Source organism: Chiloscyllium plagiosum, unplaced genomic scaffold (assembly GCF_037043375.1).
Source record: "Chiloscyllium plagiosum isolate Xiang-an unplaced genomic scaffold, Cpla_swu_hap1 HiC_scaffold_14, whole genome shotgun sequence".
Lineage (NCBI taxonomy): Eukaryota > Metazoa > Chordata > Chondrichthyes > Orectolobiformes > Hemiscylliidae > Chiloscyllium > Chiloscyllium plagiosum.
This window is the reverse complement of record NW_028270152.1, coordinates 20523880-20536720: the sequence shown is the minus strand read 5'-3', so window position 1 is coordinate 20536720 and position 12841 is coordinate 20523880. Positions and strand designations below refer to the sequence as shown.

Sequence of the window (12841 nt, the reverse complement as noted above, 5' to 3'; positions counted from 1 at the left end):
GACTCTTGGTTATCTTTGTCACTGTAGACTTTACTGTTTCTAGTGCCACCACAAAACAGACTGGATGCAGTGTTCCTCAACTTCCTTCTGGATTAACAATGTTCTTTATGCCCATGGGACAATAAATGAATTACATGGTGAATCGGGGGAAGGCACTCTTTAAACTGAGAAATCAAACTCTTAAACACTTTTCCAGAATAAAGTATAATATTGAGACAGCTATGCACTAACTCACCTCACAGAAAGAGGCAGGTAAGGCCTACCTGCAAAGACCAGATCAGTCATAGGCACTGGATCCTCAAAAATGATGGCCTGAAGAATAAACTGGCTAAACTGATCTGAGAAATTAAGTTAAGGTCAGTAGAGAAATCGTCCCACTAAGAAGAAAAAAACTCTAAGTCATACCATGTGCAACTAACAACTGATGTTAAAGTATTATCAAATTGAAAGAAAAGTTGTATGATTCCACAAATCATACCTGAGCAGTAGGTCAGAAGATTAGATGGAATATAAAGAGCAGAAAAGAATAATATAACGATTAATATGTGGGAGGAGAAACAATTACAAGAAAAAGCTAGCTAGAAATATTACAACAGATCGTAAATGTTTCTACATGTAAAAATAGTTATACTCTTCTAAAGAGTTATGTATAAGAAATAGAGTGAGTTAAGTGAGTATTAATCCTCTAGCGTATGAGTCTAGGGAATTAATAATGACAGATAAGGAGATAGAAGATGAATTGAACTGGCATTTTGAGCCTGTCTTCACTGTGGAGGATACAAATAATATCCCAGAAATAATTTTGAATCAGGAGATGAAACTAAAATAATTATGATCACCTGGGGTTGGGTTCTGAGGAAGTTTTTTGAATTAAAAGTTGACAAGTTTCCACAAGTTGAGATAGTAGATGTCTTGGTTTTAATTTTCTAAAATTTCTAGATTCTGGAAAGAACCCAGATTGAAAAAGAGTGATTGTGGCTCTATTCGAGAAAGGAGACTATGAAATAGAGAAGAGAACCACATTACAGTTAGCTTAACATCGGTCACAGGGTAAATGTTAGCATCTATTATTCAGAAGGCTATAGTGGAGAAATTAGAAACTCTCAATGCAATCAGGCAGTATCAGCATGGTTCTTGAAAAGGAAATCATGATTGACTAACGTATTGATGTTCTTTGAGGAAGTAACAAGCAATATGGATAATTGGGAACTTATGGATATGCTGTACTTAGATTTCCAAATGATCAATTAAAAAAATTAATACACAATAGCTCATGGTGTAGAGGGTAACATATTATATAGAGCATTAGTTAGCTAACAGGAAATAGACATAGACACAAAAGTGTTGGCAAAATAGAAGCATCATAACATAGGAAATAAGAAGGGCAGTAGGCCATTCAATCCTTTGAGATTGTTCCATCATTCAATATGATCATGGCTGATCATCTAACACAGTGCCATGTTCATGTTTTCTCCCACACCCTTAGCTACCTTTAGCCCTGTGAACTATACCCTGAAAATGTTCAATGTTTTGGGCTAAACTCCTTTTTGCAGCAGGGATATCATTAGAGCATGACCTTAGATTCTGGACAGACCAGTAATCAGGAGCATTTTTCCTGCATTTCCCCTGAAGTCCTGTTAGAACTTTTTACGTTTGTCTGTGCTCTCCCCCCAACTTTCTTCTGAACTCCAGTGAACACAGTCCTAACCAATCCAGTTTCTCTTCATAATTTCAGTCCTGCCCTATTAGAAATCAGTCTGGTAAACCTTCATTGCACTCCCTCCATACTGCATAGTGGCTCAGTGGTTAGCACTGCTACCTCACAGCACCAGGGACCTGGGTTCAATTCCTGCCTTGGGTGACTGTCTGCGTGGAGTTTGCACATTCTCCCCATGCCTGCATGGGTTTCCTCCGGGTGCTCCGGTTTCCTCCCACAGTCCAAAGATGTGCAGGTTAGGTGAATTGGCCATGCTAAATTGCCCATAGAGTTAGGTGCATTAGTCACGGGTAAATGTAGGGGAATGGGTCTGGGTGGGTTGCTCTTCAGAGGGTTGATGTGGACTTGTTGGGCCGAAGGGCCTGTTTCCACACTGTAGGGAATCTAATCTAATCCAAAACATCCTTCCTCAGATAAGACGACCAAAATTGCACACTATGACCTGACAGGTAGAATGCCATAGAGATCAGTGTTGGGACTTCAAATAAAACATATAAATAATTTTTTTCTTGAAGAGATCAATTTTATGGTTGCCAAATTTACTGATGACACAAAGATAGTAGAAAAGTAAATTGTGAAGAACACATGAGGATCTGCAAAAGAATGTTAATGGGTTCAGTGAGTGGGCAAAAGAGTTAGCAGATGGAATATAATATGGGAAAATCAAATTTGTCCACTTTAGCAGGAAGAATAGAAAAACAACATAGAATGCAAAATTCAGAGGCATGGAGAAATTTGGGGGTCCTGGTACATAAATCACAAAAATTAGTGATTAGCAGATCCAGCATGTCATTAAGCAAATAGAATGCTGTTGTTTCTTGTAGGGGGAGTGGAATATAAAATTGGGGATATTTTGCTATTGCTATACAGGGTGTGGGTGAGACCATATCTCGAGCTCTTGGGACCATTTTCATCCTGTAGAATGAGGGAGCAATGAGGAAAGGTTGGACAGTTGTTGTTGGGCATCCATCATTAGAATTTAGAAGAGTGAAAGGTGGTCTTATATAAGATCTGGAAGGATTTGATAAGATTGTTAAAAGGATGTTTTCTCTTGTGGGAAGGGACACATTTTAAAAAGAAGGGCCTGCCCATTTAAGACTGAGATGAGGAGCATTTATTTTCTCTCAAAAGATTAATGAATCTTTGGTAGTCTATTCTCCAGAGACTGGTAAAAGCAGGGTCATTACATCGTGTTAAAGCAGCAATAGATAGATCCTTGACTAATGGGGGAGGTGAAGGTTACCCCAGTAGGCAGGAATATGGATTTGAAGACATAATTAGACTAACCCTGAAATAAAGGCCAACAGAATGTTGACCTTCTTAATTGCTTGTTGTTCCTGCATTCTAACCTTTTGTGATTGATATACAAGTCACCCAAATCTCCTGCACTGCAGCAGTGCGCAATCTCTCTCTCTCTATTTAAATTATGTCTTGCTTTTCTATTCTTCTCTCAAAGTGGACAAGTTCACATCTTCAATGATGAACCGGTTTACAGAAACTGGCAACTTTTCCTTTATTATTCTTCCCCTTCTTAAACAGTGCCTTGGGGGCACACAAGACTTTCTCATTATCTGCTGTACATTAAACGACATTAGACGTTTTGACTTCCTAGCTCAAACTATAACACTTTCTCCAGTCTTCCTGGTTCAAGTCCCACTCCAGTATTCGAGTGTAAAGATCAAGATTGACAATCCAATGCTGTGCTGTGTGACTATTGTAATGTCAGAGCTGTCATCTTTCAAAGAAGATGTTAAACCAAAGCTCTATCTTCCCTGTTAAGTGAATGAAAATTGCCCATGTGGCATAATTTTGAAATAAAGTAAGGGTATTGTTCCTGGTGTCTGAACCAATATGTGTGACTTTACTGTACAAAATTGATTTGAATTGTCTGCATCATAACAGTGACTACACTTCAAAAATGACCTCATTGGCTGTACAGAGCTTTGGTACATCCAGCATCAAAAAAATTGCCATATATATTAAGATTTTCCTTGTCTTTCCTTAATACAACCCCTACCGTATTTCTCTTGCAGATAGTTTGGATTGTCACTCTCATTTTCACAGTACTATTAGGCATGGACTTTGGACTGGCTGCATCCATAGCATTTGTAATACTTACTGTGATCTTCCAGACACAACTGTGAGTATTTGAGCCACAAACACATGCTCCAATGACTTTCTGCTGCATTATATTTAATTTTCCCACTCTTTATACCAGAATTTTTTTTATTAGGAAGTAATAAAATATAAGGGAAGACTAAAATGGTGCTAAGTCCAATTGCAAAGGCTACTCTTTATTTCAAACCCAATTCAGTGATAATTTTATGAAAAGATTGAGGTAATTGTTTCCTGTATATTTGCATTCTTCTTTTGTGAACAGTGTGAAGCAGTGATGTATCAGCTGTTTAGCAGTCTGATGGGTGACTATGTGAACACCTCTTCTGTGGCCACACCAGCTGTTATTCTAGCCAACTGGGTGGCTAATATTTTGCAGTAGGAAAATGTTACGAGTTTCCACAGCCTATGCTTACTAATGGTCGTAAGTCCAGAATTCAGTACTGGAAATGTTTGAAATACACTAAGCCGAAGGCATACTTCAAAATATTACAAACCATTGAAGTGTCTGAAGCACTACTGATGTATTTAAACATTTGAAGTGGGGTTTGAACCCACAACCTGTGCCTAGGTAATGAGCTATAATTCAGCAAAAGCTGCAACTGCATCAGTTCATTATGTCAACAACATAATAAGTACAATTGCGCCTCCTATTATAAGGCCAACTGGATAGAATTATCACTTAGATTACCTACAGCGTGGAAACAGGCCCTTCGGACCATACTAACCCTCCAAAGAGCTACCCACCCAGACCCATTCCCCTACATTTACCCCTTCACCTAACACTACGGGCAATTTAGCAGGGCCAATTCACCTAACCTGCACATTTTTGGACTGTGGGGGGAAACAAGAACACCCGGAGGAAACTCACACAGACACAGGGAGAATGTGTAAACTCCACACAGACAGATGTCAGAGGCAGGAATTGAACCTGGGTCTATGGCATTGTGAGGCAGCAGTGCTAACCACTGTGCCACCATGCCGCCCACTTCTTTCACTATTAGCATTATTTTAGCTTAGCTTAGTTACAGTGTGGAAACAGGCCCTTCAGCCCAACAAGTCCACACTGACCCGCCGAAGGGCAACCCACCCAGACCCATTCTCCTACATTTATCCCTTCACCTAACACTACGGGCAATTTAGCATGGCCAATTCACCTAACCTGCTCATCCTTGGACTGTGGGAGGAAACCGGAGACCCAAAGGAAACCCACACAGACACGGGGAGAACGTGCAAACTCCACACAGTCAGTCAGTTGCTGGAGGCAGGAATTGAACCCGGGTCTCTGGCGCTGTGAGGCAGCAGTGCTAACCACTGTGCCACTGTGCCACCCATTTTAATTCCAATAGCCTTGGGAAACTTACATGGCATTGTCACTTCAAGCCCTTTGCAATGATGGATGACAGCAGTTCCAGAACATGTTGTGGTAGCTAGGCTTCGAGGCGAGAACCTATGGTGCACTATCACAGTTCACATGATGAAGGCAACTCAGATTGTTCGGATATTTCCAGTAAGACTCTGAGATTTCCTTGATCCAATTGTGTCAATCAACACAGAAGTAGCTTTGCTAATGTGTTTAGTCACTTTAACATTTTCTACATTTTTATTAAATTTCTCCCGGAGATGAGTATCCTGCTTTCTTCTTTCAGACCCAAATATTCAATTCTGGGGCAGATTCCAAAGACCGATATCTACAGAGATGTCAGCCAGTTTGATAAGGTAATGTGAAGATCAGTGTCAGCAATAATAATATTAAATATTGGTTTTACGGGAACAAAAATGAAAGGATGGGTCACAGAATTGTGGAAATGCTCATATAAGGCAATGGCAGTGAGGACTTTTATGGAAAAATCCCAAATGTAATGTTGAAAGCACATGATATTTGCTGTTAAATATGTAAGGCCTTGGAAAGTTGGGTGCCATACTGGTCCCAAATATTCCTTTCAAAGAACAAAGAAAATTTACAGCCCAGGAACAGGCCCTTCGGCCCTCCAAGCCTGAGCTGATCAAAATGTAATGTCTAAACCTGTCGGTCAATTCCTAAGCATCTGTATCCCTCTACTTCCCACCTACTCATGCATTTAACCAGACGCATCTTAAATGAATCTACCGTGCCTGCCTCTACCACCTCTGCTGGTAATGCGTTCCAAATGCCCACCACCCTCTGTGTGAGGTACTTGCCGCATGTATCCCCCTTAAATTTTCTACCTTTTCACCTTGAAAGTGTGACCTCTCGTTATTGAATCCTTCACCCTGGGAAAAACATTGTCTCTATCCACCCTGTCTATACCCTTCATGATTTTGTAAACTTCAATCAGGTACCCCCTCAATCTCCTTTTCTCTAATGAAAATAGACCTAACCTACTCAACCTCTCTTCATAGCTAGCACCTTCCATACCAGGCAATATCCTCGTAAACCTCTCTGCACCCTCTCCAAAGCGTCCACATCCTTTTGGTAATGTGGTGACCAGAACTGTACACAGTATTCTAAATGCGGCTGAACCAATGTCTTGTACAATTTTAACATGACTTGCCAGCTCTGATACTCAATACCCCGTCCAATGAAGGCAAGCATACTATATGCCGTCTTGACCACTCTATCCACCTTTGCAGCAACTTTCAGGGTACAATGGACTTGCACCCCCAGATCTCTCTGCCCATCAACTTTTGCCAAGGCTCTTCCATTCATTGTATAATTCACTCTAGAATTAGTCTTGCCTAAATGCATCACCTCACATTTGTCTGGATTGAAAACCATCTGCCACCTTTCCGCTCAACTCTCCAGTCTATCTATATCCTCCTGTATTCTCTGACAGTCCCTTATGCTTTCTGCTACTCCACCAATATTCGTGTCATCTGCAAACTTGCTGATCATACCAACAGTGCTTTCTTCTAGATCATTTATGTATATTACAAACAACAGTGGCCCCAACACTGACCCCTGTGCAACACCATTGGTCACCTTTCTCCATTTCGAGAAACTCCCTTCAACTACTACTCTGTCTCCTGTTGCTCAACCAGTTCTTTATCCACCTAGCTAGAACACCCTGCATACCATATGACTTCACTTTCTCCATTAGTCTACCATGAGAAACCTTATCAAATGCTTTATTAAAGTCCATGTATATGACATCAACAGCCCTTCCTTCATCTATCAACTTGGTCACTTCCTTGAAGACCTCTATTAATTTGGTAAGGCATGATCTGTCCCGCACAAAACCATGTTGCCTATCACTGATACACCCAAACTTTTCTAAATATAAATAGATCCTATCCCTCAGTACCCTCTCCAGCAAATTTCCCACCACTGATGTCAGGCTCACTGGTCTGTAGTTACCCGGAATATCCCTACTACCCTTCTTGTACAGGGGGACAACATGAGCGACCCTCCAGTCCTCCGGCACCTCACCTGTACTTAAGGATGCCACAAAGATATCTGTCAGAGCCCTAGCTATTTCCTCTCTCGCCTTCCTCAGCAACCTGGGATGGATCTCATCCAGTCCTGGGGTTTTGTCCACTTTAATAATCTCTAGCCTACCCAACACATCTTCCCTACTTATGTCAACATGATCCAGACTAATCAAACCTCTATCTGTAATCTCAACATTCATCATGTTCCTCTCCTCAGTGAACACTGATGCAAAGTAATCATTCAGAATCTCACCCATTCTCTCAGATTCGACACACAGCCTTCCTTAGTTATCTTTTAGTGGACCGATCCTTTCTCTATTTACTCGCTTGCTTCTTATATAAGAATAAAATGCTTTGGGATTCTCCTTAATTCTGCTCGCTAAAGTTATTTCATGACTCCTTTTAGCCCACTTAATTCCTCGTTTAAGATTTGTGCTACTCTTCCGATACTCTTCCAGGATTTGTTCTGTTCTTAGCTGCCTGGACCTTATGTATGCTTCCCTTTTCCTCTTGGCTATCATACAATTTCTCCTGTCATCCACGGTTCACAAATCTTGTCATTCCTATCCTTTGCATTCAACGGGACATGCCTATCCTGCACTATCTTTGAAAGCCTCCCACATCTCAAATGTGGACTTCCCTTCAAATAGCTGTGTCCGATCCACATTTCCGAGCTCCTCCCTAATTTTGATATAATTGGCCTTGGCCCAATTTAGTACTCTTCCCTTAGGACCACTCTCTTCTTTATCTATGAGTATTATAAAACTTACAGAATTGTGGTTACTGTTCCCAAAGAAATCCCCCACTGCAACTTCTACCACCTGTCCTGGCTCGTTCCCCAGTACCAGGTCCAATATAGCCCCTTCCCTCATCGGACTATTGATGTACTGCTCTAGAAAACTCTCCTGGACACTTCTTACAAATTCTACCCCATCCAGACCTCTGATGCTAAGTGTATCCCAGTCAATGTTGGGAAAATTAAAATCTCCCATCACCACTACCCTATTGCCTCTACATCTTTCCATAATCTGTTTACCTGTTGTTCTTCTACCTCATGCTCACTGTTGGGAGGCCTGTAATACAGTCCCAACAATGTGACTGCATCCTTCTTATTTCTCAGCTCCACCCATAATGCCTCACTACCCAAGACCTCGATAGTGTGCTCCTTTAGCACAGCCGTGATATTGTCCTTGATCAGCAATACAACTCCACCCCCCCACTTTTACATCCCTCCCTGTCCTGTCTGAAGCGTCTATATCCTGGAACATTTAATTGCCAATCATCATACCCTTCCTTCAACTAAGTCTCTGTGATTGCAATAACGTCATACTCCCAGGCACCAATCCAAGCCCTAAGTTCATCTGCCTTACACACTATACTCCTTGCATTAAAGTAGATGCATTTCATGCCACCAGTTTTTTTGTGCTCATCTGCTCTCTGCCTACTCTTCCCTTTATTAATGCTATCTTCATAATTCTTACAGTCTCCAGTCTCCACCTTCACTTACAGAGTCAAATCAAAATTCGACATACAAGTAGATAGGATGGTCCTGAAAGAAACCTTACATCGCAGCCAAAGAGACACTAGAGAGTACAAGGAATGAAGGATTTCAATTCCATGTAGAGACTAGAGAAGCTACGATTATCTTTCATGGAAAAGGTTAAATGAGGATCTGATTGGGATACTCAACATTTATTGAGTAAATAGGGAGAACCTGATTCTGTTGGCATGATAATTGGCAACCAGAGAGCACATGTTTGAGATAATTAGCAAAAAGTTCAGGAGTAATAATGGGCAGCACAGTGGCACAGTGGTTAGCACTGCTGCCTCACAGCGCCAGAGACCCGGGTTCAATTCCCATCTCAGGCGACTGACTGTGTGGAGTTTGCATATTCTCCCCGTGTCTGCGTGGGTTTGCTCTGGTTTTCTCCCACAGTCCAAAAATGTGCAGTTTAGGTGAATTGGCCATGCTAAATTGCCCATAGTGTTAGGTGAAGGCATAAATGTAGGGGAATGGGTCTGGGTGGGTTGCGCTTTGGCGGATCAGTGTGGACTTGTTGGGCCGAATGGCCTGTTTCCACACTGTAAGTAATTAATCATAAAGAGATATGTTTTTAAACACAGTAAGTTGCCTTGATTTGGAATGCGCTAATATGAAAAGCTGATGGAAGCAAATATATTAGTAACTTTTGAATAGACCAAAGTGATTGACTGAGTATTTGAATGAGTACGGTATCACAGCACCCAAGCAACCACAGTCAATGGAACTCAGGGGGAACTTTCCACTGGTTGTTATCATACCATGCACAAAGGAAAATTGTTGTGGCTGTTGGAGGTCAAACATCTCAGCTGCAAGACACTACTGCAGAAGTTCATCCAGGTAATATACCAGACCCAATGATTTTCCACTTCTTCATCAGTGATGTTTTCTCCATCACAAGATCAGAACTTGGGATGTTACTGATGATTACATAATGTTCAGCAGCTTTGCAACTCCTCCGTTACTAAAGCATGCATGTCCAAAAGTAGCAATACTATAACAACAGTTCTGTTTAAGCTAATAATTGGCAAGTAATATTCATGCCACATATGTGCGAGGTAATGATCACTTCAAAAACTGGAAAATTCAACCATCACCTTTTGACATTCCATCCCACAAAACATGAACTGACTTCAAGAAGGAGATAGAGATAATTCGTAGTCCTAAAGGGATCAAATATATGGCAGAAAGTGGGAACAGGGAGCTGCGTGGGATGATCAGTCATGATCCTACTGAACAGCAGAGCATGCTCAAAGGGCTATATGGCCAACTTTAAAAGATCCTGTACCAACAACCAGCAGAACATCATATTCAAAATACCCTGCAAGGACTGTAACAAACATTACATTGGATAGACAGGCAGGAAACTGGCCACCAGGATACATGAGCATCAACTAGCCACCAAAAGACATGATCATCTATCAATATTATCCATACACACAGACAAAGAGGGACACCCATTCGACTGTGATAATACATCCATCCTGGAACAGCTAAACAAAGATATCATGGGAATTCCTAGAGAGCTGGCATTCAAACCAGAACTGCATCAACAAACACATTGATTTTGACCCTGTTTACCAATCTCTCAGAAAAAGAGCTGGAAGTCATATCACTCATCACACCACAACAGAAATCTAGATTTATTCTGCCAGAATTTTCTCCCCACCACCTTCTCTAACTTTCCTCTCTATCGCTGCAATTCCCTTCTTTTCCTCCATGACCTACCTGATACATAAATATCAAGCGAGACAAACCACCAATGCTTCATCGGAGGCTCACTGATGATGTCACCTAGCACAGCGATGAAATATATGAGAACAAATCTGCCACCTCAGCAATCAAATGTACAACCTGGCCAACCTCTGGTCCAATGCAGATATTTCTAACCCTGCCTAGAGTGATTTTTACCAACCCCACCTGCAGGGAACTCAAGGTCAAGATCATTGGGCAAAGCATTACTGTCCACATCCAAACCAGTTTCTATCTGCTACCAACTGTAACTGGGCCAGGGCAGTATTTTCTCAGGTGGCAGCCTCATCAGTACTTGCAAACAAAGGTCCCATGCTGTTAGTAGGTTCAAAATGCAGTGCCCACCATAGGCAGACTGCTCAATAAAAGCTAGCGGCCAAGATGAGGAGGGCCTCTCAGGTGAGACTCGGAGCAGGAATGCACCTTTGGAACCCACATGAGAAATCTAGATTTATTCTGCCAGAATTTTCTCCCCACCACCTTCTCTAACTTTCCTCTCTATCGCTGCAATTCCCTTCTTTTCCTCCATGACCTACCTGACAGTTAAAATGTTTTAGAGTCATAGAGTCATACAGCAGGGAAACAGACCCTTCAGTCCAACTCGTCCATGCTGACCATGTTTCCTAAACTGAACTAGTCCCATTTGCCTGCATTTAGCCCATATCCCTTTAAACCTTTCTTATCCATGTACCTGTCCAAATGTCCTTTACATGTTATAATTGTACACACTTCCTGTGGCAGCTCATTCCACACATGCACCACCCTCTGTGTGAACAAATTGCCCCTCGGGCCCTTTTTAAAACTCTCGCCCCTCACCTTAAACCTCTGCTGTGTAGTTTTGGACTCCCTTACCCTTAGAAAAAGACCTTGGCTATTCATCTTATTTGTACCCAATATGATTAAGTTGGTTAAAGTGTATTCAACAAACTCTGGAATTAAAATCTAACCTATTGGTAATCATTGTTGTTTGTTGTTAAAAAAAATCTGGTTCACTCATGTTCTTTAGGGAAGGAAATCTACCATCCTTACCCAATCTAGCATGACTCCAGACCCACAGCAATATAGTTGACTCTACTACCCTCTGAAATAACCTGAGAAGCCACACAGTTCCAGGGCAATTATCAATGGGACATAAATGCTGGTCTTGCCAGTGATGCCCACAACCAATGAATACATTAAAAATGATGAATTTCTGTCATTATAACTTGGCTTCAAACTGCTCCAATCTAATTTTGGTTTCTTTTCAGGCAAAAGAAATTCCAGGAATCAAAATTTTCCAGTCATCTGCGACCATGTACTTTGCCAATGCTGAGTTGTATGAAGAAGCTCTGAAGCAGATGGTAAGAAAATTAATTTACAGGATCTACAGTCATTAATATTTTGGTCATGGAAAGCAAGAAAGCTCTGACTTTGACTAAAAAAAAACAAAAACAAGGACAAATCTCTGCTTCAACTTGACTGCAAATCCAGACAAACAGCTTTTTCAAACACTCAACTCAGGCAGAAATGGGTTAACCTTTCCCTCCCAACCTTTGATGAGACAATCATTAATACAGCATTCAGAGGATGATGACAAGAATTCTTTGGTCTTTGTATTCTGTGGAATTAAGTTCATTTTAATTGCAGGGTAATAAAACAGGTTAAAAATGATGAAAATAATGGATAATGTAGGCTTCATCTGTGAGTATGACAGCATAGTGGCTATTTTATTTAGCCCAGTAAGGTAGAGGTTTGGGCCAACAATTGAGACGTATAAGGCCAGATTTTCAGTGTGGTCAGGAACCTAACTTTCAGATTCATTCCAAAGTCTGCATTCCTGTTTTTAACTGTAAGTTGCCGAATGGGCCAGGAGGTGAGCTTTGTGCCTAATTAGAGACGCTAAGCGCTTCCAGGAGGTGGGTGTTCCTTCCTGGCACCAAAGATAATGACAGATGGCAGCCATGTTGCAGGCTTCTTCCACCTTGCCAATGAGAGTAGGCAACTTCTGAGAAGCTGGAATGAGGCTGACAGTGTCATTGCATGACAAGGTAACAACCATTGCTCAAGACGGCGAGGATTGGTCTCGTAGATTTCTTTCAAGGCAACTGCAAAATAAGTATGACTTAGGCCCTGAGGAGAACCCAACAGCTCAAATGAGGGACAGCTCAAGATCGCCAGAAAAAAGTTTGGAAATTGCTTTCAAGAATGGTCAGTTCCCTATTGCTCTCACCCCACTGGTACTAATACCACTCAAGGAAGCTGTAGACATTTGCACTGCTGCATCATATCATGGCAATCTAGACCTGCCACCATTGTGTGAATTAGTG

The 12841-nt window shown here is 41.4% G+C and overlaps 1 protein-coding gene across 4 annotated transcripts in view; it reads left to right on the top strand.

Moving 5' to 3' along the window:
* Positions 1-12841, top strand: part of slc26a6.2 (solute carrier family 26 member 6, tandem duplicate 2) — a 165086-nt gene that overhangs the window by 126600 nt on the left and 25645 nt on the right. For all 4 annotated transcript variants that reach the window (XM_043707735.2, XM_043707737.2, XM_087994124.1 and 1 more), the window contains 3 exons: positions 3751-3857; positions 5482-5551; positions 11783-11875. In XM_043707735.2, coding sequence (XP_043563670.2) covers positions 3751-3857; positions 5482-5551; positions 11783-11875 — 270 coding nt within the window. The remainder of the gene's footprint in view (positions 1-3750; positions 3858-5481; positions 5552-11782; positions 11876-12841) is intronic.